At 45.2% G+C, this 27,350-nt stretch overlaps 1 protein-coding gene and 1 non-coding gene across 2 annotated transcripts in view; both read left to right on the plus strand.

The window, feature by feature from the left end:
- Nucleotides 1-27,350, plus strand: part of ADAMTSL3 (ADAMTS like 3) — a 333,594-nt gene that overhangs the window by 37,723 nt on the left and 268,521 nt on the right. Inside the window, exon 3 of the mRNA XM_040642874.1 lies at nucleotides 7,984-8,103. Coding sequence (XP_040498808.1) covers nucleotides 7,984-8,103 — 120 coding nt within the window. The remainder of the gene's footprint in view (nucleotides 1-7,983; nucleotides 8,104-27,350) is intronic.
- LOC121105572 lies at nucleotides 19,373-19,478 on the plus strand. The gene has a single exon (XR_005838184.1). It is a non-coding gene; the product is annotated as a U6 spliceosomal RNA (small nuclear RNA).

The following is a 27,350-nucleotide window of genomic DNA, read 5'->3' on the forward strand; positions in this document are numbered from 1 at the left end:
TATGCACGCCCACGAGGCACACCCCACCTCACAGCTCGAGGAGGGATCCAGAAGGGTCTGCCGCTCATATTTCTTTTGAAAACGTGACTCAGTGTTGGACTGAAGTTTGACACTACATGGTATTTTGGGCAAGGCGTCTCGGATATTTATCTAAATATTCAGTCTTGCAACCCAACAGTATCAAGAGAACATATTAATTAGTTGATGGGAAATAGAGAAGACAAATCTTAAATCCCTAGCATTAATTTTTAAAAACTAACAAAAAAATATGAAAACTATTTTTTCTTTCAGCCCACTTTTCCAGTCCTGCCAAAGTAAATGTTTTTCTCACACACACACACACACACACACACACACACACACACGTATATATGTGTTTCGCATACATAAATTGTGTTTTTTTTTTGAAGATTTTATTTATTCATTCGACAGAGAGAGAGAGAGAGACAGCCAGTGAGAGAGGGAACACAAGCAGGGGGAGTGGGAGAGGAAGAAGCAGGCTCATAGTGGAGGAGCCTGACGTGGGGCTCGATCCCAGAATGCTGGAATCACGCCCTGAGCCGAAGGCAGACGCTTAACGACTGCACCACCCAGGTGCCCCATAAATTGTGTTTTATATCAGGAAGTGTTAGGACACCTAAGACTTTGAAAAGTCTTGGAATGATGACATTCTACTTGAAAAAACAAAATGGAAGATTTTATGTATTTATTTATTTTATTATTTATTTAATTTTATTTTTAAACAACCATTGCAGGTTCAAGAGACAAAATGCACATCATGCTTTTTGGAGCAAAAATGTGGTTGGTGTGCTGAGTGTAAATAAATAATATTGGTTAATTTGATTTTCCCCATGAGTTCTGGCAGGTGTATGCTGTAAGGTTCTGTGTGCCATCTGGACCAGGAGGAACAGCTCCCAGGACCCTCCAGTGAATGTGGTCCTTGCAGACTGTCCCCAGGACCCGGGTATTCTGCCCACTCTGCCTGCTCGGCACACTTCCAGACTCATCTAATATGACCATTTGGAGGAGTGGTCCCAACCTCCCATCCGGATAGTGAACTCGCCCCTGCAGATCTTGGCTTCCTGTGCATTAATGTTCCAGATGGGAACCTTAACAGTTTCCTGCTAAGCACTGGTGTTGGGAGGAATTCTGCCTTAGTGGCTCAGGGCCTTGCCTTTGTGCGTTTAGCTTCTGTCCCAACCTACTAAGATCTGTTGGGATCTCAGTTCTTCTCTCTCACATCTTCGTGCACTGTCTGTGTCACCACAGATGTGAAGCATCTGGTGAGGTGTTTCTTGAATCCCCAAGTGGCCAACATGCGGACATCTGAAATGAGGGGCCTGCGATTGGGTAAAGTCACCATCAGCCTGGAGACAGGCTCTCCTTGGCTTGGTACCGGCCCTGGGTCTCAGCCCTGCTCCTGATCAGTGTTTGTGGCAGTGACAAGGATGCAGACAGAGGGCCTGCTGCTCAAATTTGGGCTGATGTAAAGCGACGAGGCAGTGATGTGTATACTGCTAGACGGAGTCGGGATCCAGAGTCTTGACAGGCTGGAGTGATGGGCCAGGTCTAGAGGGTGTGGGTGATGGGGGAAGGTGCAGTCTGGTTCTCAGAGTACAGAGACGTGGCTTCACGGTGGCACTTGGGGAAAAGCCTCGGTGGCCTTCACTGCCTGTAAGTCTGTAGAGGTTAGCGGGGTGGTGTTTGGCTGCGTTCACACTCTGGAGAGGGGTGTGCTCCACGGGTGAGCTCAGACCAAGCTGGGAGCAGTGTGTAAACTGGCTTGTTGAATTTTGATGGGCATCACATGGTATTTTTTTCTTAACTGGTGACTGCCTGACTTTTGGAGCACATGGGGTCCCATTCGCTACTGTTGGACACCTCTTCACCCCTGTTTCTCTCTCCTTCCATTATATCAGCCAGACTTCTGGCTCAGTCCTGATAGGTCTTCTCCATCCTTATGCGGTACAGAGCGAGGTCTGGGACACTGAAATCTTGTCCTTGAATTGGCATCGTGCGGTTACTTCCTCTGGCCAAAGTCAAAGTCTTCAGCTGGAACGGGAGCTGGAGACGCAGCTGTATCCCCAGGTCTCAGATTCTTGGTCCCTGGAGGGGCCCTTTGGATTCCTCCTGACCGCACCCCTGGTGACTCGGCAGCTGCGGACAGTGGCTGGGGGGATGATGCATTTTGGCAGTGTCTCTCTGGGCCCTGGATCTGGGCCCTGGGAAGATTGCACACTTCCTGGCCTGGCTTCCCTCCCCCCTCCTTCCCTTCCACTCTTGCTACTCCAGGGCCTGACCTCTTGGGTCACCTCATCCTGCCAGGAATCGCACATGCCACCTCCCTGACACGTAGGAAGTCCGCTCCCATCTGGGTGAGGATGTCCGCACATGTTCTCGGAGGCCAGTTATCTGCATGGCACTTGCTTTCGGAAGCCACTGGTGAACCCAGCCAGTTCTCCCAAAGGAAGGCCCAGTTCTTCTCAGACTATTTCCCGCTGAGGGAGGCAGGGAAATGGAACAGAGGTGACCTTGCACTCAGCCTCTGAGAGCTCTTGTGCCCCTGGTCAAAGCACCTGCCCTCTTGTGTCTTGGTTTCTTCACATGTGAAATGAGACGAATGGCACCCACCTCAAAATGAGACGAAATGAGACCGTTTTCACAAATCCCATTGCACGGTGGGTGCTGAGTAGGCTTGATTTCCTTCTTCCTCGGCTTTCTCTCCAGAGGGCCTCTCATGACTCCTTTGCTGGACAGTCGGAGATGCTGCAGGAGAAATGCCTGCTCCAGGAGTCGGGTTGGGATTCAGGCGTCTCTGAGGTTCCTTGCATTCTGTAATTCTGGGACTCAGATGCTTACAGGGCTCAGACTCTGGAATTCAACTCAGAATATGTGTGTTTGTGGGGGAGGGGCAGGGCGGCTGTGGGAGAGGATGCTAGGAGAGTGGTGCTGGTGGCTGGGGCACCTCAGACCTCAACTGGGGAGCAGTGGGCCACTTCTAGCCAGTTCGGGTGTCTATGAGCTTGCTAGGTTCTGACAGATCTGGGTTGCCTTGGGAGGGAGTGAGCTCCCCATCACTAAAGGTATTCAAGTAGAGGCTGCAGGGCAGCTGGCAGGATTTCTGAGGTAGACAGGCTGGATTAGGTGACTGAGAGGGGCTTTTCAAGTGCTGGGCTTTCCTAATTGTGGGATGCCACAGCACACCTTTTCAAATTTCAGACAGCCATGGAGGTGCACTGTGACCTTGGTGCACCCTCGCTGCTATGGAGGGAAAGGACTCCGATTGCAGGGGATCGTTAGAATCAACTCTTGCATGATCAGGAATTTACTCAGGAGTAAGGATTTTGATTAAAAGAGGTAAGTATAAAGTCTGCATATTTTTATTGGTAGCAAGGAGTGGGATGTGGGTTTGGAGAGAATCTGCTGCAACCAGTGGCTAGCGACCTTGAACCCCACAGGTGGGGCTGCGGAGGCAGCACCCTGTCCTGCTTAGCTCAGGTAGAGCAACCCGCCGGTCTTCCCTCCTTACTGCCCATACCCCTGCTTTGGGGGATGGGCAGACGTGATAGAGAGGCTGTTCTCAGCCTTAGGGTACTTCCCCCAAAATGCGACACCTCAGTGGGTCTGGGAGGAGAGGCAGAATCCTGGGATAGGAATAAAACGTAGGGCAAACATACCTCATTTTACCCAATCTGAATTTAAGCAGAGCAAAGAAAGCTCATTGGAGCTAATTAAATGTTTGTAGATGTTTTTAATAGTGTGGAAACAGAGTCATGAATCCTTTGATCACAGAGAAGTGTCGTGGTGTGACAAAAGGAGCCTTCGGATTTCACGCACAGCAGGCTTAGGACAGTCCCGCCTTGCCGCAGAAGGCAGCTGTTTGGAAGAAAATGCGGGCAGCGCACTCTTCCAGCTGTAGGGCAGCTGCAGAGGGGCCCAGGAGAGAGAGCCATCTGGGAGATAAGAAAGCTTAATTGGGAAGTGGGGTGATAGACACAGGTGGATCATCTTGGGACTTAGTAGAAGGGTGTCCAAGGAGTAGGCGCAGGGAAGATGGAGGGTCACATTCAGGGGTCTGCTGGTGGGTGTGGCGTGGTGTAGACTTACATGGACCAAGGACACTTGTCTATATGAAAGCCAGACTCTCCACATACAGTTTGGACCCCATTCCTCTGTTTTCTCAAGGGCTCGACTCCTGCAGTTATCTCTCTTGTCTCCTCCATGGTCTCTCTTACCACTAGATGATTCCCATAACCAAGCACACATGCTCTTGTTTCTCCAATCTTTAAAAATTCTGCCTATACTTCCACATTCCCTCTCGCCATTGCCTTGTTCTAAGTGTCCCTTCCTGGTCTCTTCCTCCTCTTCTCCATCCAGTCCCCAGACCCATTACTGTGGTCCCTGCCACTCCACTTACCTACTCTTGTCAAGGTCAACAATGACTTCCTTATTGCCACACCCAGTGGATCCTTCTCCAGCCTCATCTTATTCAGTCTCTCGGGGACATTCAAGGCAGTTGGCCACTCTCTTTGATGCTGAATCCTCCATGACCCAGTATTTCTCTTTTTTTTTATTCCTCTCTAAATGATTACCAGTTTTAAACTCTTTGGCTTGCTCCTTCTCTGCTTACCTTCAGACATTAGAATTATCAAGGGCCTCAGACAAAGCCCTCTTGTCTGCCAGATTCTCTAGGGAAGGTCCTTTCGGGTAGGATGACTGTGGATACGTGAGTGTATGTATGTATGAAGATGTCAACAATGATTTCCAAATCTGTCTTCAGCCTTAGACTGCCCTTCTGAGCTCCGGACTTCAGTATTAGACGGCCAACTCAAGCTCTCCACATGGATGTCTCCTAGGCATCTCAAACTTCACTTGACTCAAACAGAACGATCGCCTCTCTGCCCCTCTCCTCCTATCAGGGCTGCCCATCCGTGGCATTCCTTTATAGCCTGTTGCTCAAGCCTAAATCCCAGAAATTGTCCTTGATTCCTCCCTTCTCACCCATCAGCAAGTCTTGCAGGTTCTACTTCTCATCCATTCAGCTCTCCCCTTCTCCACTGCCATCATCTTCATCCAAGGAATCATCCCTTCTCGCCTGGATTGGTGCAGCAGCCTTCCAGCTGGTCTTTGTGGTTCCATTCTTGCCCCCTTCTAACCCATCCTCCATGAAACAGTCAAGGTTTGAGCCACATCTGGTGGTTCTCTACCCCCTTGCCTGGGCCCACAGTGCTCCGCATATCCTGCCTCTTCCATTCTTCCTTCTCTCCCTCTCTCTCTGCTCTCTTCCTTGTCCACCTGGATCAGCCTCACTGACTCCCTTTCTGCAGACTCAGCTTACCCCATATCACCCTATTTATTTCCTTTATAGCACTTAGAACTTTAATTCTCTTGTTTAGGAATTTGTTTACTTATTATGTGTCTCCTCCCATTAGAATGAAACCTCCATAAAAATGAGGACCTTATCTTTCTTGTTCCTTAGGGTACCCATAGCTCTTAGAAGGATTCCAGGCATATAGTAGGTGCTCAGTAAATACATGTGGAACATGTGGTCAGCTAAATATAAAGCACTGTATTCAGGGAGCTGTCTTCTGGGAATGACTCTAGGCTGCTCCCAGCCCCCACTCTTTGGTAACTGGATCTGTGTCTTCACACATAGCTGCTCGTGGGCTCCAGGCCTGGCTTCTGCTCTGTGGTCTGTGGCAAGTCTCCTTAGGTATTTAAAATTATGATTCTATGAATTCTAAAAGCAACAGAGGCAAATCACAACAACAGCAATTAAATGTTATGGACTATTTGCTAGGTGTGTTGGTAATCAGTTTATAGGAACTGTCTTAAGATGCAACCTGTAGTCGTCTTGCAGTCATGTAGGATTTCCCCTGAGGTTTCCCTGGATGCATTTGTCTTTGGTGAGAATAACTGGACTTTGACACACAGTCAAACTGCCTAGGAAACATACACAGACGTAAGAAATCTTATCGTTAAGTTCACCTCCTATTTTCACATGGACATTTTCATTCCCATCTCACTTTTTTTTTTAATCCTGATGAAATTTAAACATTGGATACAGCAGGTCAGAAAGCAGAAGGTAATCAGCTATAGCTACAGTCAAGCCAGAGAGTCTGTGATTTTTTTCCCCCTAGTAGAATAACGACTGAGGAGTGAAAACATGAGTACTGGAGAGATTTTTTGCTTTTTCTGGGGTTTCTTGTTAACATCCATAAAACAGCACTAAAACATGTGAGAGTCAGTTGTCTCTGTGGGGTCTGTGGTATTAGCTCCTCTTCCTTTTCCTTCTCAGGCCACTTATGGCAGTGACCTCCAGCAGCTATCAGAGCAGTAGTGGGCCAGGTGTGATAGATGCATTCTGCACCATTGACGGGGCCTGGACAGACTTCCCTGCCAGACTCTTGACCCCTTGGCACTGCGGCAGGCCACAGGTGAACCCCTCCCCCAGCTTCTGGAGCAAAGCTGCCCCCACAGAAGGCTGTGTACTAGAGAAAACCTGCCCAGAACACGGTGAGGTGACAGGCCTGTGACAAGGGAGGCTCGCTGCTCACCACACTGAACTCTTGTGCGTGATTGTCCTGTTTTCCTCACTTCAGATCAGAGTAATCTGGACTCAAGCAAGCCACTTTGAAGGAAGGCAAGGGAGATCAGAGGCTGCATGGTTCTGGGAAGATTCCTGTCGCTCACTGGGCACTGAAACCCTTGTGTGAGTGAAATTTCATGAGACTTCTGAAGTTTTCAGAACGGTCTAGTGCCAACCAAAACAGAGAGTTACCTGTCCTCTCTGCCTTCCCAGAGCTATCACCTGCTGATCGCTCTTTTTAAAGTGCAGCCTTCACTTGAATGTTTTGCTTTAACCAAAGTTCTTGTTGTAGTTTGAGAATGTGACCATAGGGGGAGCAGAGGTATTTGAGGGGTACTTTTATTCCTCACTCTTTCTGTTTGCAGAGAGTATTTTCCTCAGAATAGCACCTGTGGCCTCTTTCTTGGATTCTTACTCCTCCCCAAGCGGGGGGAGTGAGGTACCCTGTGGGAGGCAGAGTCGTTGATCTGTGTTCCTGGACTAGGTGGGGCTGCATGCAGTGGGGGGCAGGGTCCATATCCTTTATCGCTTTCCTCCTTGTCAGCCAGTCAAGGCAGGGATCCTGGTAAGCACTCTGCATCCTCCACCTTTTCTTGGTTTGGCTCCTCCAGGCTGGAGTTGATGGCAAGTGATGGCAACTAGTCCACCGGGCCGTTGGACGCACCCGTAGTCTCCAAGAGATGGTGTCCTTCTTCCTGATTCCCCTCAACCCTGACAACAGGGGCTTATGTCTAATGATTCCGATGCTAGCGTATGGGCTTTCCTTGAACCAAATGGAGTCTTCCTGCAAAAGCCATGTTTATTTCATCTTGGATTTTCGTATAAACTTCCAAAGCATTATGAGAGGAAAAAAAGTCTCAAAGGAACTATGCCAAAGCAATTAAAAGTGGTTATTACAGGTTGGAGGGATTATGGGGTGATTTATATTTTCTTTTGTGTTCATCAGTATCTTCAAAGGTTTCTGCAGTGAATGTGAGTTTCTTTTGTCGTGCGGAAAAAAGTTCTTTCTCACTCCTTCAACCAAACAAAAACAGGAAGGAAGGAAGGAAGGAAAAGAAAGAAAGTCCTAGAAACAATGGATTTGCAACAACAGTGCTTAAGTTAACTGCACTGTAGTTGGATCGCCGGAAGGTTGTGGGCAGTGGGGAGGGGGGCAGGTGTCAGGGAATCAATACTGTGTGTCAGCTGGAGGTGGCCCAGTGGGGTGTCCTAGCCTAACAGTGCCTCACACAGACACCTGTGTGTCTCACCTTGGCCTTTACTAAGTGAGGTCATTTTCCTTCTTGGGACAGCTGTTAGCAGGTGGGTGCCCTGGGAATCACCCTGCTCCAGGGACTGTCCGTCAGCGGGTCCTTACGGGGCCTTATTTGTAACCAGGTGACCTTGCCTTTCAGGCCACAGCAGAGAAGTCCCCTGGAGCCTACTTCCTTCCTGAGTTTGCACTCTCCCCTCAGGGAAGTTTTCTCGAAGACACAACGGGGGAGCAGTTCCTCACGTACCGCTATGATGACCAGGTAAGAACCTCTTGAAAGAGCCTCCATTTGGCTTTGCCATTTGCCAATGGGCAGGAAATGATTTCTCAAAAATAACTTCAAAATAATCATGTTTTTTCCCCTTGGCACTATTAGTTCAATAAGCCATTGACTCTCTGGAAGGATCCCAAGACCTCTGGGCTGCCCACACTTGCACATATGGTTTCCTACACAATGGTGGTTCTTGCTCTGGTTGGGACGTTAGCTTGAGTCACTTTTTCTTATTTTTATCGGAAATCTATGATGGATTCATTCATTTTAGTGATCACCAAATGTATTTATTATCTGAAATTACCCAAGAGTATTGTTTTCTGATGAGGCCTCCCTCTCTTTGCCCTCCTGGCTTTTGCTTCCTGTCTTTCACCAGCACCAACGTTGATTTTTTTGCCCATTTTGCAGAAGGGAACAGGGTAGGTGAGCCTCTGTGCATGCGTGTGCGCACGTGTGTGTGTGCGTGCGTGCGTGTGTTTCTGTTCCTTCATTTCGGCTCGATGAGAACAAGGCTTTGCCCGGCCGAGCGGTGGAAGTGGGCCTGCGGCATGATTCCTCTCCGCCCCCAGCTCACGTTGATCCCTTAACAGCGTGGAGCGTCGTACGTGTCTCTGAAATCACTCGTGACTTGTTTGAAGCAGAGCACGTCCACTCTGCTGAATGTGGAGGTTTCTAGCTGGTGGGGCCTGAGATCGTGGGGTAGTTGGGTGGGGCTGACGGCGATGGAGGGCTTGGGTGGACCTGGCAGAGCTTGGCACCCGTAGGGTCAGGTGCAGATGCGGAATTTGGTGAGAACGTCTTCTCAGGGCACACGATGGGGCAGGGCAGGATGGGCCAGTGACCGAGGTGTCCTCTTCTGTGTGGTCAAGGCCACACAGCAAGTTCGGGCCTGATGGCAGCACGCTAGTTAGGGGGTAGACGGTGCTTCTCAGATGCGGCAGCTCAGGGACAGTCACTGTGGCAGCGTGGGCAGATGTGGGGTGTGACAATGGGGAGCAGGCCGGGCAGACAGAGCGCTGGAGATGAGGCAGGAGAGTTCCCAGGCTGGTGAAGGAGGGTGAGTCAGGTGTCCAGCGGGGCAGGAATGGCAGTCTGTCCCTGGCACCGTGCCTCCCAGCTTGGGGGGCGGCCCCATTCATTTCCATCCTCCAGGCTGCTGCTGAGTGGCCTGGCTTGAGACATTTGGCTCTGCACCTGGGGTTGGGGTGAGGGGCAGGCTGTGAACACCGGGTCCCAGCTGTGGGCAGGGAACTACCCAGGTGCTCAGGGGCAGTGGTGAGAGGAGACCGATTGTTTAACAAAAAATTTCAACATGCAATCAGTTTTCCAAGTATCTTGAAGAGGGCATGCGTGAGTCGTTGCTGTGGGGAGCAGGGGCGGGCAGGGCATCATCCCACGTTCACGTAACGGAGCCTAGTTAACCCTTCGGATGGGCGTTGGGGCCTGGCAGCTAATGGGGTCTAAGCTATCATTAAATTGCTTTCTGTCCTTCTCCCTGGTGGATTTTTACAGGGCCTGTAATTTATGGCTGCTTTTAATCGAGAAATCAATGATCCAACAGGTTTTCATGTGAGAACTTCAGGGAGCTAATTGAGAAGGCAGCAGAGGATAAAAGAGGGTTTCTGGAAAATCATGAGCCAGGTACCGTGTAATTAAAGACTGCTTAATGCCTCCTCCAGGTTCTACGGATACACTGTATTTATATTTAATATAATAACAATATACAAGCTAGGAAAAGAGGAAAATAAGCCCCCTCAGCCTTTTCAAAAGGCCTAAAGCAGATCTTAAAAGTGTGTGGCACGCTGTGGAAATTTTGTCCTAAGACACAGTGTTCCGAAAAGCCCCAGCGAACAGCACATGAAAACATTCTGTGTCACCCCCCTGTGTGTTTCGCTCAAGGGGAAGGAATCAGGTCAGACAATAACAAGTCAGTAATAACACCTGCTTTCTGCTGGCAAAGGCAAAAAAAAAAAAAAAAAATACGCAGGCCTTTGTACCAAACTAGGTGTATCTCCTGAATGACCTCTAGGATGTGCTCCGCTAGAGAGAATCCATCACCCCGGGACTCGGTCCTCTTTGCTCTTAATGCTGAGTGTACAGACGGCATCATACTGGCAGGAGCCTTTCAGGCAGAGGGAGAAGTGTATGAGCCCAATGTTACCCAGCTTGAAAAATCCCCTGGTCCTGCAGCACACAATGGAATGTGAAGACCAGTTAAGAACGCAGGCTCTGGGGGCACCCAGTGGCTCAGTCAGTTAAGTGTCTGCCTTGAGCTCAGATCATGATCCCAGGGTCCTGGGATCGAGCCCCACGTCAGGCTCCCTGCTCCTGGGGAGCCTGCTTCTCTCTCTCCCATTCCATGCTTGTGCTCTCTCTCTCTCTCTCTGTGTCAAATAAATAAAACCTTAAAAAAGAAAAACAACAAGAACAACAACACAGGCTCTGGAGTCAGACTGAGCTGGTTTTGAATCCCTGCTCTGACACTTGACTTCCTCTGTGACTCTGGGCATGCTCCTTCACCTCACTTCATGAAGCCACGTCATGCTTCCTGTGTGAGGTGGAGACCTGGATGGTATCCACCCCCTGGAAATGCTCTAGGGATTGAAGGAGGTCATTCGGGTAGGTCTCTCTGCATAGGGCCTGGTGCATGTAAGCAGGTGATCTTGCTATCATTATGACTCCTATGATTTGCAGAGACCCCATTCAGAGAATCTCAGATATCCTTATGCTGAAGGATAGAAGCATATTCTCCACTGACATCAGGGACCTCACACAATACTTTAAATTAGTTTTGATGGAGCTTTAACATGCATATGGTTAAGTACACACATATCTGAAGTGTAGAACTTGATGAACTTATAAATACCTTTATACCTTTGTAATCACCCAATTACAGAAACCCAGATCGAGAAACTGAGCATGTCCTGCTCCTGGGAAGTTCCTTGTGCCCCCCCCCCGAGGAAGTATCACCCCTTCTGACTTCTGTCACCATTCTAGTTTTGCTTTTTATTTTTGACTTTGCCTAAATGGAGTCACACCGCACGTACCCATATGTGTCTGGCCTGTGTCAGCATTATGTCTGAGAGATTTGACAAGTTGGCAGATCCAACAATTTAGGGTTCAGTGTCTGCAGGTTGTATGCTTGGGAACAAATCTTCTCATATTGGACACATGGCAGCATGCTGGGTGTGGCATTGTTCCCCACATGGAGATTCCCAGCCTGTCCCTAGAGGGTTTTCAGGGCTGTCCCTAGGGCTGCAGAGTCCACATCCGGAGAGTGGTGGGGACAGCTGTCCAGTGTTGCCCTGTCACGTCCAGCGGGGCCAGGTGTGTGTGAGTGGCCGCCCGGGGCAGTGGCTGTGCTGTCTCAGGGCGCAGGTACCTACCTGAGGCGTTTGCGCATTTGTGCAGCCGCCTGAAGCCAGAGAGACAGGGAGCGTGTGCTGTCCAGGTTGCAGTCTGGTTCCTGAAGGGATAGGATCAGGACTGGCTGGCCATCGATTCTTCTACCTGCAAATCCTCATTCAATAAACCTGGGAAGCCAACAGGTGGAGGAGAGAGATTTGCTGTCTTCAACAGATCTCGTAGGACTTTCTAGAGTATTTTATCCTGGCCTGCTTTCACGAAGACCTTTCAGGTCACTCTTCCAATGTCACCTAGATTACGTGTCTGGAAAACTAATAACCCCAAGGCCAATAAAGCACAGCTGTGATGTAGGCTGTTTAATGAGTCACATAAATGGTGCAGGGGCCGAGGCAGCTGCTGGTGCAGAGAGCAGGGCTGAAGCTGGCGGGGTGACAGCATGGCTCAGTGCAAACAGGACCCGTCAGGCAGCCTTCGTCTTGCTTCTGCTACTAATTAGCTTGTAATTTAACAAAGGTTTTCAACATCTTTGGACCTCAGATTCTCCATTTGTTTTGAAAAACAAAGTGACTGGGTTTCATGATCTGAATGCCTTCCACTCTGAAGCAGTCTGGTTTTTTTTTTTTTTTTTTTTTTTTTTTTTTTTTTTTAAACTACAGATAGAATAGCCTACATTGCAGAGTGTTAATTGGATCATTCTGATTATCGAGGTGGTCTTGCCAGCCTTGCAGTAGACTGTTACTTAGAGAATCATAGACGTTTACAGCTGGTGCAGACCTTGGCTCAGATGCCTGATTTTATGAGTCAAGAAAACGGAGACTCTGCATGTGCAAGTGACCAACTCAAGGACATCCAGACAGTTGCTTGAAACAGCGAAGACTATGGCACTCTGACCTCAGGCAGCTAGCTCCTTCTCTCAAGAGAATCCCCCAGAAAATTATCTCTGTTCCTAAAAATCCTGCTTCCATGGCTGGTGTCAGCGGAGTCTTGGAGACCTTCGTAAACCCAGGGGAAGGATTTCGTATTCCTGAGTTGCTTCCTTAGCTCATTCTTAACTTAACTCCTTCAGGCGTTAGGAATTATCTATGCTGGGGCGCCTGGGTGGCTCATTCGTTAAGCATCTGCCTTCGGCTCAGGTCAGGGTTCCAGGGTCCTGGGATCGAACCCCGCATCGGGCTCCCTGCTCAGCGGAGAGCCTGCTTCTTCCTCTCCCACTCCCCCTGCTTGTGTTCCCTCTCTCTCTCTCTGCCAAATAAATAAATAAAATCTTAAAAAAAGAATCATCTATGCTGATGGCATTTACAAGCATAATTATTATCACACTAGGAATGACTTTTTTTCAAAGTCTGGGTGGAGCATGGCGGCTCAAGTTAAAATGGCACTTACTTCCCATTTAGTGAACGTGTCCTCGCAGTGGCAGCGTCCTGACATTTGGTTGCTTCAGTCGTGCAAGACAGTGAACACGTGTTAGTTTGGGACACCGAGCGAAGGGCTTGTGGTCCAAAGGCTTGATAGCCAGCCAGCCTCTGGGGTAAATTCTTTTGTTATTCCTCATGGTGGTTTTGGAGTTGATCCCACAGAGGACCTGTTCACATGCAAAGAGCTGAATGTTGGCAGTTCTAGGAAGCAGAGTCTTGGATTCTGCAGTTTGCTCTTGCTCTGTAGCTGATGGGGGCGGGCAGTCACTCTTGGCCTGTGTCTCTTTTTGGGGAAAAGGGTGGTGAGTCTTTCCATCCTCACCTCTAGTTCACTGAAGCTTTAAACTTGGGGCCTCAGAAGTTTATTATGGACACTGATGTAAAAGTCTGTTCTAGACTTAATTTTTCTTGGTTGGAAGTCATTTCTTTTCTTTTCTTTTCTTTTCTTTTCTTTTCTTTTCTTTTCTTTTCTTTTCTTTTCTTTTCTTTAAGTTAGTAAAACTTGGGACGCCTGGGTGGCTCAGTTGGTTAAGCGTCTGCCTTCAGCTCGGGTCATGATCTCAGGGTCCTGGGATCTAGTCCCATGTCGGTCTCCCTGCTCAGCGGGGAGCCTGCTTTTCCCTCTCCCTCCCCCCTCAGCTCATGCTCTCTCTCTCAAATAAATAAAATCTTAAAAAAAAAAATTAACAAAACTCTTTGTTTTGCACAAAGAGTCTTTTATTTTTGTGTTTCATTTTTTAATGTTTCTTAGGTACAGGGAAATGTGGAGGGTGCGTCTTCCCAGACCTCGTGGATTTGCTGGAATACACTTCCTCTTATGGGCAGCCATAGTGGGATAAAAGGAGGTTAAGCTTACGTAGAAATTAATGCCCATGCTCATTTTCCTAAGGTCTGTGCGTTTGTCTTTGTGTGTGTACCTGTTGGTGTAATGTCCACCTTGCCAGCTTTAGACTGCAAACACTGAAAGGCAGAACCAAACTTTAATCACTTGGACTCCAGGCATGCGGGACAAGCCTGTGTGTTCAGTTGGTGGTGGGTTCTGACTTTCCTAAAATTAACCAAGGGTCAGTTCCGATGCAAGCTTGAAGACAGAGAACACTTTTATCTCATGTTGCAGCGGTCCTTGTACACCTGCTTGTGCCCGTCATCCCTTCTCCCCGTCACCTTCTCTCTCCTGTGGACTCCAGGGAAGGAGCCCCTACCTTATCTGGCATATGTTTTGTCTCTTACTGCCCACATTTAAGTGGATTCAAGATTTTTTTTTCAAGTTAAAAATTCTGTTACCTACACTCTGATCTACCATTGCTTTCAGTGCCCACCTGATTTTCAGATTCTTCTTGTCTCCTGCTACTTTCTCCTACTCACTTTAGCTTTTAAACTCTGACTTTTAGTCCCTACCTCCCCCTACCCCAGCGTCACCTTAGACAGGCGTCCTTTTCAAGAATTTCGGTTACTTTCCCCGAAGTCAAATCCAGACTCTCACGTGACTCATTCTGTGTTTATAAAATCCTGTCTTTGTAAAATCCTAAGACATTATGACGCTCTGGATGGAGTCACAGTTGACTCTTCTCTTTCCTTCCCTGGATGCCACTGACTGCCTATTTGTGTGATTTCTCCTTTCAAAATGCCTCTCCAATTTGTTTTTTCTCTCCTATTTCCATTGCCAGGGAGGCGGAGGGCTGGGTCTGTGGCCCTGACAGGCGTCTGGAATTGTAGCAAGTCAGAGTTGGAAGGACGTTTAGGGATTCTGCTTTTTCAGGTGAGGAATCTGGGCCCCAGAGAGGAACAGGGTCTTACCCAAGATCACACAGCCAGGCGGTAGCAAAGCCAAGTGGCTGTTCTTTGCCCTTAAGCTCAGTTAAGACATTTTTACATCTAATCTGCGGGAAGGAAAAGTATGAGAGAAATGTTTGAATGAATTTTTAATACTAGTAGCAACAATAATATATTAATAATGAAGTCTTTGTATAGTCTCATTTCTAAAGTTCTCTTAAAAGTCTGTTTTCTTCTACCATTATGACAAACCTAATTTTCCTTTTCCTTATTGTCACTATTGATTTATGCATTTTTTTTCCTAAGGAGAAGAAATCTGTTTGCTGTGAGTATATCTTTCTCAAAGTAACTTCTTCTGAACTTTTCATGAATATCTTGGCAAGGAGCTTCGTTGTGGTTGAACTGTTGGCAGGCCTCAGAAATATCACTTGACATTTCCAAGTTATTTATGTAATAGTTTTTAACTTGGGAAGTGTATACCAACTCCTGAGACTTCTGGTGGAGGAAGATGGACATAGCCCTTGAATGTATAGGGTGTTGTCAGCTCCTTCCCCCCGATGGAGACGAGTGCTCGCATATTCTCGGAGAGTTTCCGTGTTGTTTCTGGCCTGTGTGTATAATGTTTTTAAGCAGCACGCCATTTGAGCTTGAATAGCTCATTCCTTTGTTAGTGAGTAATCTTGGTCGAATGTAGTTATGGTCCTTAAATATTCCACAGATTTAGCGATCTAATGAGAAAGCAAGCTCATGGTCTGTTAGGAGAAGACAAGAATACGTTAATTGGAATAACGTGGAGTCTGTTCTCAGTTTCGGCACAGAGCAAATACATGACCGTAGTACATGCAGCAGGACGTGCTGTTCCAACTGGCCTTGGCACACTCCAACTCTGAATTTCATTATCATTGAGCTTTTTGCAAATCAGCCATTTCTCAAGCATAAAAGAATAGGGTCTGTTATTGCAGACTCAGTATCCAGCTATTGAACTATGCAGACGCTTTCCTAACGCTGTCTTCCTGCACTCCTTTTTGGGGGGTTCTGTGTGATTTTTTAAAATCACTTGCACCAGGTGAGTTGAATGGTGCGTACGGAGTGGTGAAGGTCAGCAGTCCCAGATGCGGCTTCCCCTACAAGTCACGAGCGCCGAGAGCTCAGTCCCATCCCCACGAAGCCCTTGCTGCCTGTGCTCAGACACCCCTTCTGTCTGAGCTCAGGCCAGTCCCTGCTCAGAGATGCTCCGTCTTCAAGCACGTTGACACGAGGTCACGTCAAGCAGCCCTGCCGTGTCATCCTCACTCCTTAGACGAGGGCAAGTGCGCTCCCCTCTCGGTCTCTCTGCGCCTCTTTGGAACGTGTGTTCCGCTGTGGTGTACCAAAGGGAGTGGTCTTGTGAGCGTCTGCCATCTTGGGGAAGAGCACGGCTCAGGACAGGGAGCGGGACTTGCAGCCTTGCCACGAGGGTGGGGAGTCATGGCGGGTGGACGCTGGACGGAGCCACGTCGTGCCTTTCTTTTGTCAAGGAGAACTAACAGGTTGAGAGAGTCACAAAACAAAGGTGAGTTGATTTGCTGGCCCCGGGAGAGCGAGCCATGGCAGGCAGGAAGAGACATCGCTGATCCTCTCCAAGCTGGAATTGGAAGGGCTGGGTGTAGAGGCAATAATGGAATTTATTCCCGATCATGAGGGATTTCAAGCATTATGTTTTGATTGGCTTATTTGGAGTTTGGAAACGTTTCCTTTTGTTGGGCCAACATCACAAAAGCGCAGGCATGGCTTGCAAAGAGGCTCCTGACGGACGAAGGCTCTGGGCGGCTCGGGTCATTCTGTGGATACTTTTGTCTGCTCCCACGTGGAGGTTTATCTCTCCAGACCCTATTTTCTTGGATCTGGACTTGGGGGAGCCGAGGCATCCTCGAGGGTTCGGATGGTGGGAAAATGGTGCTGCTGTGTGGATGCCTGGGGCCAGGTGGAGACATATCTTGAAACGGTCTGTTGTGTTATTTTCTATGTTGAGTTATCTTTTATAATCCTGTTAATATGAGTCTTATGTAAGATTTGTAGGGTGGCCAACCGTCCTGGTTTTCTCAGGGCTGAGATGGTCCAGGCAAACTGGGACGGTTGGTCATCCAACATTCCAGCCTGGACTTTACTGTCCACTCTTGGGCTGCGGAAACTAAAGGGGATCGATCGGTAGCTCTGAGGTGGGGTGCTGCTGGCTACCATGCTTGGTAGGACATTCTGAGGGCAAGTGGGGGGCATGTATGTAGCTGTTGAGGGTGCCCCACTTGGATGTCCTCTGAGCACTGCCTTCCAGTGGATTTCCAAGTCTGGTTTTATTAATGACACGTTCACGTGTCCTTTCACATGGCTCTTCCTGCACAAACTGTCCCGGATCTTGGAACATCGCCCTCTGCTTCTTACACCCCCTGCCCCTCCCCTGTCATTTCTGCTGAGCCCTGTTTATCTTCCAGCTCAATGATTACTTCGTCAGGGAAGACCCCTGATGTCATCCTTACCTTCACTTCTCACCCAGGTGAGACTCCGCCTGCTTGTTCACTGGCTTCCTTCCTTTAGCTTCTGGAGAATTATTTTCTTATATCACCTCCTCCCTCCTGAGCAGACCATGACCTTCCTGGGTGGTGGGGGAGGGGGTGAGGAGAGAAGGTGAGTGTGGTCCGAGAGGGCTCTTGGTCAATTTGAATTTCTAGTGCTAGTCCTGGTGACTTATTTCTCCAAACAGCAAAGCCTGTGGGGCTGCTGCATCATGAGCTGTTCCAGGGAAACACGGTCCAGGATCTGAGGTTTGGAGCACTTTCTGCTGAGCCTCACGTCCCCGGGGTCAGCAGTGATGGTCACGGACAGTGACTGATGGCCTTTTAATATTGCCTCTTCCCAGAAACTGTTTCAATTTCTTCATCATTCTGCACATGCACAATTGTTTTGGACAGGTTTCCACTTTTGAAAGTTAATAAAATGTAGCTGCTTACATGAATAGATATGAGTTATGTAGAAATTAATAAACGTAACCTAACATACACCTCCCTTCCTGGAGCTGGGTTGAGCTGATTAAGTCCCCTCTCCATCAGTCTTCCCCCACCCCCTCGGAAGTTCTCCCACTGATTCTCTGTCCTCTGCTCCCAGCACAGTGGTTATTTCCTCCCCTGACTCTCCCTGCAGGCTCTGAGCCCCTTAGGGGCAGGGACTGTGTCTTTTCATCGTCATACTCTCAGAGCTGACTCACAGCCTGACACATAGTAGATGCACAGTGAACACCGGCTTGTTGAAAGTTACACCCCTTGTCAGAAACCTTAAGTGGGTCCTGTTTGTTCCCTCCTCTGAGATAGCTCAACCCCTGAACAGCATTCATATCCCCACCTAGCTTGGCCCGTCTACCTGGCTTCTCTTATCCCCCGTTTCTTTTCATGTGCCCAGCGTGCTGATCAAACTGGACTTCCTGCCCTTCCCAGCCTTTGCCCGTGCCAGCCCCTTGGCATGCTGAGCTCTCCACTGAACGTCTGTGATGCCTGCAATGCCCCGCTTTGGTAGCTTCTCCTCCATCCACCTCCAGGTGGCTCTCAGGGAGGTCATCAGCCTAAGGCGGTTACTTCCTGCTCTTTGGGGAAGAGTAGCTCATCCTTGCTCGTGGCCCCAAGGCTTCATCCGGGTTTGTAATTATTTACATGGATGTCTTATCTCTTCTGCTGGAGTGAGAGCGATTATGGAGCAGGCCTGTGTGACTTTCTGTCTCCCATGGACACAGAGTGGATAGTAGGTCTCTTTCTGGGAGTGACAAGACTTGACGAAATTCTAATGATACCTTCGTTTCTGAGTTTTCCTTAAGGAATAAAATAAATTCTTCAAAAATGTTAAGTATTCTTGGTCACAACAATGAGTCTATCCTGATTTCTTTTCTTGTGTGTATGTGTGTTCATTTCTGTTTTTTACTCTCTACTTGAAACCGAGGAAAGAATTTCTTTCTTCTAAACACTGTTAGTCCAGAACTTGGGATGGAGAGTCAGATTGTTTCCGGCTGCCTTGCTTCTAATTCCCCATTCTTTCCACATGGCAGACCACCAAGGACAGTACTCCTAGCCCACTTGCTGATGCCTTCTCTTGAGCCCTTCCCTCTGGTGGTTTAATGCTGAGAGGTTTTTAATTCTGCGGAGTTCAAAGTGGTTGAGCAAACTTCCCTTTCTGATTAGGAAAAGTCAAGAATTTTTGACTCAAAACCTTTCCTTCATATTAGGTTTACGTTACACAAAGTATATACCTATCGAATAGAGCAGCTATTAAATGTATGTTATATATGGGCATGAAGTACAGCTATACTCCATTTAAAAACCTAATCGTGAACACACCGTTCCCTCAGAAGACAAGATGCCTCGAGCTGAGGCCGTGGTGTTTAACATCTGTGCTGGTAGCTGCAGGTCTAGTTATGCATTCAGCCTCTGATTCAGTTGTTGCCTCAGCAAATATCGACTGACTCTGTGTTGTGTGCCAGGCATGGCGCTGGGTGTGGGGTGTGAGAATGTGAAACAGGATTGTCTCCAAGGCATCTCCTGCAACTCCAGTCTTGAAAACTAGAGAAGAAGGGGCTTTTTCTTTTTCCGATAACACGACGATTATAGCTGTCCTTTATTAAGTAACCTCCATGTATGGGCATGTGGCATGTGCATTATAATCACGGTTACTTCTCAAAACAATCCTCTGTGTTCGCTTCCGGAGCACATATACTAAAATTCACAATACAGAGAGTATTAGCATGGCCCCTGTACTATCGGAGATGAAATTTGTGAAGAGTTGAAAAAAAAAAAAACCCAAAACCAAAGAGCTAATACATAGGAAGGGAGAGAATAAGGGATAGCAGGGAAGGATGGAAACCAAATTTCTTCCTATACATCTGTCTTATACATTTGACTCTGGAACCTTGCAAATATTTTACAAAATCATAGGATGAAATTAGATTTAAAAAGTATAATCTCCAAACATCGAAAATAAAGTAACAAAACTAAAAAAATCTGTGTTTTCATTTGCTACCATTAACCACACAGAGAGAAGAATCATTCCAAAGGACTTTACCATGTATTAGTTTGACTATGTGGGTATATCCAAGGACAAAAAGAACTAAAAATAAAATCATAACATGTCCTACAGTAATCTTACTGTAGGGGGCAGCACTCCTCATGCTGCCTGAGACTGCTCTGTGGGCAGTGTGGGGTAAAGCAGGTGAACAGTACAAAGGTGATCATTTTTTTTTTTTTTTAATTTCTGGTATTCTTGAGAACCCAGATTCTTAGTGTGGGAGAAACGAGAGATGTAAAAGAGAAATGAAAAACCTGATAGTCCTAAAGTTGAACTGAAAGTATCTGTAAGAACCCCTGAGGTATTTTATTTTAAACAAAAGTAAAATAGTACGTATTTTCTAGCTCCACCCACTGAAAAGTCCCCCAAAACAGTGACCAAAGGACCAATTTACCAGCAACGGCACCCCTAGTGCCCAGATTATGGTCTCTAAATATCATTTACCTCTTAGAAGGAACTAGGACTCATGGGAAAATGGCACAGGAGTAGAAATAGGCACAATTACACTGGAACATCATATAATTAACTCTGGTTATCAGGATTACTAGAACCTCATCACAAGGGCTCAGGGGACAACTTGCAGAGACTCTGAGGAGCATAAAAAGGGGACAATCTGGGCATTGCAAAGAATAAAAACTACAAAGGATTTAAATATATCAACTATGTTTAAATCCCTAAATTAATAATGGTACTAAAATGTATTCATCAATGTTGGTGAGTGCTAAGGAATGAACTCATGATATTGAAAAAAATAAGGGAAAAAACTCCAAATATTTATCCTGCCTTCTCTGTATGAATTGTACCTCGTGTGACCAAATGGTAAATGAGGAAAATTTGTGTTTGCAGAAATACTCCAGCTAATAAGGAAAGGCTGATAGAATGAGAATATCATCATTTTGCAACCCCAGTGAACTGACGGTTCTAGGCATAGAACATCAGCAACTGCTAATAATATCCCAAAAAGAGAGACAGCTAAACATTACGTGTCTCTTGATGGAGAACACAGTACCATCTATGAAGTACTCTTGCCCTCCGTGTGCCCTCCCTAGCCCCCTCCCAAATCAAGGCTCCAGATCCTACCACCTATTTACAAGGAATACAGGGTTCAGAGAAATGTGTTAAATTAAGTCATGGTTCTGCAACCACCAAGATCCAGACAGTGGGAAACTTTATAGGACAAACAAGCCAGTTTCTTCAACAAATAAATTGTAAAGGAAAAAAAAAAAGAAAGAAAGGACTAGCTGGGGAACCAAAACAATTAAATGAGATTTGAAAGACATATCAAACATTTGCAATATGTGGATTTTATTTGGATCTTCATTTAAGCTAACTAATTAACCTGAATTATAATACCATTGATGACATAAGAAAATTAGAAAATTTATATTTTATTGTCAGTTGCTAATTTTTAAGCTGGGAAAGCAGTAATGGGATTGCGTTAAAAAGGGTATCTTTTACAGTTGCACATGAAAATAGTTACTGATGGAATGACATGAAGTTTTGCATTTGCTACGAAATAATGGGGGAGCATAGTGGGTAGTGGGTGGGTCACGATTGGCCTTGGGTTGTTGATGGTGGGGCTGAGTGAGTGACACTGGGGGTTCGTTATACCATTCTGTCTGTATTTACATTTGAAAATTTCCGTAATAAAAAGTAAAAAAAAATTAAAGATTACAGAACAAACAACGAGAAAACAAACCCCAACGTTCCTGTGAGGTGGTGTCATTCCATTATTAGTAAGAAGCTGAGCTCTGGAAGAGGGAATGACCTCACCAAACCCAGGTCACTCTCAAGGGAAAACATGTTCACTTTTTACTACACTAGCTTGCATACCTAAAATTAAATAATGCAATTTAAAAAATCTCAAATTCTCAAGAGAAAAAAAATAGCAGAAGAACATTTTACAATTAGATGCTTCTTCTATAGACATTTCTTAAATGGGCCCTGACCTCTTTGTCACGCTGAAATATGATAGAAACTTGTTTTCAACTTAGTCCCAAATTATAAGTATAGTAAATTAAAGTTTTATTGATTAGTATTCCATCGGGCCTTGTAAAAGCATCGCATGATGTTTCACACATCCTGATGCCAGAACGTTTGAGAAGTATTGATTTAGAGGTTGGTGACAAAAGGTATTTTGGATTGTCAGCATTGACAAAGGTTAAAATGCGTCAGTGAACATTACATTCTGAATAGCTACGTTAAGCACTAAAATATTTTAATGACAGAAAATATGCCCTGCTATTGGCAGTGAAACTATGTTACCATTAGCATATTTTACAAGTTGAGTCTATTTTGTGTTCTAACTTGAAGCAGCTTAATTCCCTGTCCCATTACAGGATAATGCTCTTATAAAGTACGTGTCCCAAATTCAGCCCATTTTAAGACATGGATTTATAATGCCGTGAACTTAGTGTAAACCTTTAGCTAAAACGTTTTGAAAGCGTATTTTTTTCTCAGTTTTCAGCCTTAAAATATTCCACTTGTATTTTTTTAAGTTAAAAAAATCGCCATGAAACTTGCCAAATGGTACTGTATAATATTAGAGTAAGAGCCTAAAAACTAAATGCAGAAAACCTTTGTTTTTTCCTAGGTTCAGATGAGTATGGGAAATCTTTTTTTCTGTACAGTTCAGTTAGCAATTTTTATACTTTTATTTTTTAGTGTTTTAATTTATTTAGATGCAGCGTATACACTCTTTAATTCAGCAAAGTGGACCAGACCTGGGATTGGAACAGTTTGGCGTAGCCGTGGGCGGTTGCCTTGACGTTCAGCTTGGTCTGCCATGTGTGATCTGTGGTTGTGCTCTACACCTATTGGGCCAACTCTTGCCACACACCATAGGAAATCTCGTTTCAAACAACCAGAGTTCATCGGATCAGCAGTACACACCTGGTGGGCCTTCTCGTTCATGAGCATTTAGTGGGGTTGGACCCAACTGTCACGTTGTCCACATGCACACACTGACGATGCGGACTCCCTTCATAAAGGATTTCGATGAATAAGGTCCCTTTCCCCAAGGGTGTCTGAGAGATCCCCGACCTCAACCCCCAGTTCAGCTGCTCAGTTATTATCCAATTCCAGATAGATTAGCCTCCTAAAGAAGTATGAGCAAGGGATGTGAGAGACCCTGCAAAAGCTTCTACGGTCTGAGAGAAGGGGCCTCCATTCTCAAAACACTCTTAGGTGTTAGCCTTCCTGCAGAATAGATTTACAACAAGAAACCTAAGAAACCCAGGACCCTACTTGTTTTTTTAGAAGACAGCGCCCCTGTGAAACTAGCTTAGACGCTCAGGGGGCAGGGTGGCCTGAGGTGAGCAAAGGCTGACAAAGGAACGGCCTCGTTTCAAATGAAATCAAGATGCGGGAGGGGTCAAGCATTCTGGATTCAGCAGGAGATCGAATTAGAGAAAACAAATATCAGAGGTCCGATCACACAGGGAAAGGACAGGGAGATAAATTTGATGAGAAGGAGATTGTAGCTATGTTGTATAGATATCAGAGGGCCAACCTACGTACCCAAAACAGGGAGGAGAGAGACAGAAGGGGAGAGGAAATTAAATGTGGTAAGGCATCTTCAATTTACCGAAAGCTTGTGCAAAAAAAAATCCCAAATGATCACTAAGGATGTTGACTGTAAGATGCATCACATTCTGGTTTCAAAAATTGAAAAAAAAAAAAAAGAGAAATGGTGTTTCAGAATTTAGGAAATGCAGAAATAGAAAAAATTTAGATACAGAGATTAATACAGGCCACGTTCTCTAAGTGATACAAATTAAGCATTAGGGAGGATGTTTCACGCTAAAAACTGTAAACATTTAGAAATGCTAAAATACTCTCCTATAGAAATTATTGATCAAAGATAGAAATGAAAAATATAATTACATAGTCTGTAGGAAATAAAAAAAATTAGACTATCTCCAAAGTTATAGTGTAACTACAATCTCTGTTGAGAAGTGAACAGATTGCCTCAAATACTTTCAGTAAATGTAGGCACTTAATAGATTCAACAAGTGGTATTGGAACAATTGGTTAACTATTTAGAGAAAGTTAATTTAAACCTTTACCATATGCCAAAATAAATTCCAGATGGATTGAAGAGTTAAATAAAAATTAAACCATAAAAATATAAAAAGGTCATAAAAGTCAACATTTCTCAAATTTCTCAAAATTACAATAAGAAACTTACAAAGAATGGAAAATGAAGTGTATCGATGGGTTAGACTACTTAGAAGGCGTAAAACGGATATTTGTCGAAAAACATTCAAATGAAAAATTAAAGAAAAGCCACACATACTAGAACTTGTGTTAAAATGCTCACTATCTAAAATAAAGACTTTTCAGATAGGCAAGAAAAATTAAAGAGAGTAGATGAATCTTTTAAAGGAAAATAATTTATTCCTTCATTAGGAAAGCAAGTGGTTAGCAATTCTATGGAGAAATCCAACTTATCCTAGATAAAATGTAAAATTCAAACAATGACCAAATAGCATTTTTACCCCTAGCTTTACTTTAAAGAAAAGAAAGAATGAAAACCCAGTGGTGGTGCTTGTGGTGGGAGAGATTAGGTGCACATCATGGTCCTGAATAATTTTAAGTAAAGAGCTTTTGATAAGCAGTTTTGCAACATGTATTAAGAGCCTCAAAAATATCTTTACTTTTTGATCCAGCAAAATGCCTTTCTTGTGACTTTCTAAAGGGAATAGTCTAAGTAAAACAAAATGTCTTATGCAAAATATACATTAATCTCATCATTATTTATAATATATGAAAACCAGAAACAGTCCGAATCTTAAACTATAAAGAAATGGTTGAGTAAATTATGGGATTTCTAAGATGGAATATCACAATTTTTTTATATTTACATGTTTGAAATAACATGGGATATGTTAATATTATATCCATAAGTTAAAAGATCGGGTCATAAAATCATAGAAGTCTCTGATTTTACTCGTATGTGGACAGAAAGTAAACATCAAGAAACACCTCAAAATGTTAACAGTGGTTGTCTTTGGACTGTGGAATTATGAATGCTTTTCATTTTCTTTTAAATTTATTTCTCAGGTTTTCTACAAGCGTGGATATAATACATTGACCATGGAAACATGATAAACATGATAAATACTCTCAGTAGTGAGTAAGGAACGCTCAGGAGAAGTGACCAACCCCCACGAAGGTTGGGGGAAATTTTAATAAATAGAAAGGATGGTGGAGTGGACATCCAGGACTAAACACTTATTTCATTTCATTCCATTTTATTTTATTTTATTTTATTTTATTTTATTTTATTTTAGATTTATTTATTTATTTGAGAGAGAGAGCACGAGCAAGCATGGTGGGGAGGGGCAGAGGGAGAGAGAGAATCCACAAGCAGACTCCGTGCTGAGCCCGGAGCCCATGCGGATCTTGATCTCACGATCAAGATCACGAACTGAGCTGAAACCAAGAGTCAGCTGCTTAACTGACTGAGCCACCCAGATGCCCTAAACACTTATTTTAATAGTGCCCACCTTTTCCTATGTCTGGTGGTGATTCCCCTTCTTGTTTTTCTTTAAAGAACTTCAGCGAGAGATGAAAGAGCTTACCTTTCCGTTTTTCTTTTATAGAGAAACTCTGTTTTCTTGGGGGAAACTCTTTCTTCCCTTTTTCAGAGCAGCTAAGTCCACAGGATTCATCTTTGGGCGATGCAAGTGCTTAGGGCAGTTACAGTGTACTACACAAACCCACACACGTCCATTCCCTCCTTCTGACATTTGGGTGAAATGATATTGTAAGGTCAATGTGAATATCCATCTCTCAATAATGCAAAACTGTTTGGTCAAGGGTTGATTTGAAATCATAACTTGCTTTACTCCTTAAAGTTGCTGATATAAAATCATTTAATGAAATATTTTGTGCTTAAGAAAGGTCTAAAGAACTGAGGTTAGATGTGTTTGACCTGAGCAGAGAACCCTCTAGAAATGGTCCCTTGCAGTAACACTCAAACCTGAGACCCGAACCCTACTTGGAGAAATATTGCATTGAAAGTAAAACCCAGTTGCTTCAGGTGATCAATGAACTCGGACACAACCAGCAGCACAGTCCAGAAGGGAACAGGGACATGACTTCGCTATAAGGTGTCCCCACCCTCAGATGAACTACAGTATGCCTAGATGAATTTTTTGGATTATTTCTGAAATGGAAACTCAGCATTAAAAATTCACTGGGAATAAATATCTCTGTGCAGAGATCTCTATTTGATAAAGACCACCCAAGACTGTGGTTTTTGCTTTAGTCTCCGAGGGACAGAATTGTCACCGAGTGGAGTGGTACCTGACCTGAAAGTCCTAACTTCTTTATTTAAGACATGGGTAATGTCTAAAAACCATAATTAAAAATCTAATGTTTACAAATGATATGGAGGAGTGCCTGGATGGCTCGGTCATATGACTGAGCAAAGGCTCAGCTGCTGGGCTCCTAGGATCAAGTGTCCTGAATTGGGCTCCTTGCTCAGTGGGGAGTCTGCTTCTCCCTTTCCCTCTCCCTCTCTCTCTCTCAAATGAATAAATAAAATCTTTGAAAAAAACAAGAATGACATGGAACTTTATAGAAGGTGCTGGGTCGCTTATGAGTACTGATTGCCCAGAGGAGGTGCTAGTGGGCAAGACCAGTAGCCTTGGCCACCTGTGACATGCCAAAACAAGGGATTTTTATAGGCGGGGGCTCCAGGAATAAAGCCAGCAGGGTTGAATCTGAAATGAGTTCCAAAGCCTGGAATGGTGAACCAAGACAGACTGAGACCGGAGGATCCGCTATGGGGTGGTACCCAGGTCACTCCCTGTGGCAAGGAAGAAGGAAGGGAGAAAGGGCAGTCAGAAGCCGGCTTGGAGACAGGGGTCAAAGAAACCACAGCACGATTTCACAGCAAAGCAAAACCAGCCACAGGAGCTCAGAAGCCTGGTGGGTGGGAATGCTGAAAAACACAACAAACTCACCCATTGCTTTTACAATAATGGGTGTTCCCAGAAATGATCCCAAACACCAAAGAAGGTGTTACGTTATTGTCTAGGTCCCCTGTCTGAAGGCTGATGCTTTCCATTTAAAAAGAGTTAAACTAAAAATGGTGTTTGGGAGGAGCCCCCTTTATTACTTGAAAAATAACTTATTTCCCTAATGGTGGCAGATAAATGATTCATCACTGTATTTTATCTAACAGATGCTTCCTTTGTCAGATCAAAACATACATGAGTATAACTGGGATTTAAAGGAACAGGTTGGGATCGATGGGATTCCTTAAAGATGGATTTTCCCAGAAAATTCTATCATGGTTTGAATAATAATGGGCACTAATATATAACAGGGGTATTGCTTCTGCATTTATCGATGAATTTGGATCACAAGACATACTCTCAGACTATATTAGAAGTTGTATAGACAACGTTCAGCTCTGTTTTAACCAGTGGATTTCGTTCCATAAAACCACCATTTGTATTCCACTGACGTTAACGGAATTTATTGAATTTTCCTTGTTTGTGCTAGATTGTCCTTCTACGTCTCATATAGGGTTGAATTTTCATCGGGACATCACACATGCCAGTTTATCTTGCTTTGTGTGTGTGTGTGTGG

Source organism: Ursus maritimus, unplaced genomic scaffold, assembly GCF_017311325.1.
Source record: "Ursus maritimus isolate PB19 unplaced genomic scaffold, ASM1731132v1 scaffold_27, whole genome shotgun sequence".
NCBI classification, from domain to species: domain Eukaryota; kingdom Metazoa; phylum Chordata; class Mammalia; order Carnivora; family Ursidae; genus Ursus; species Ursus maritimus.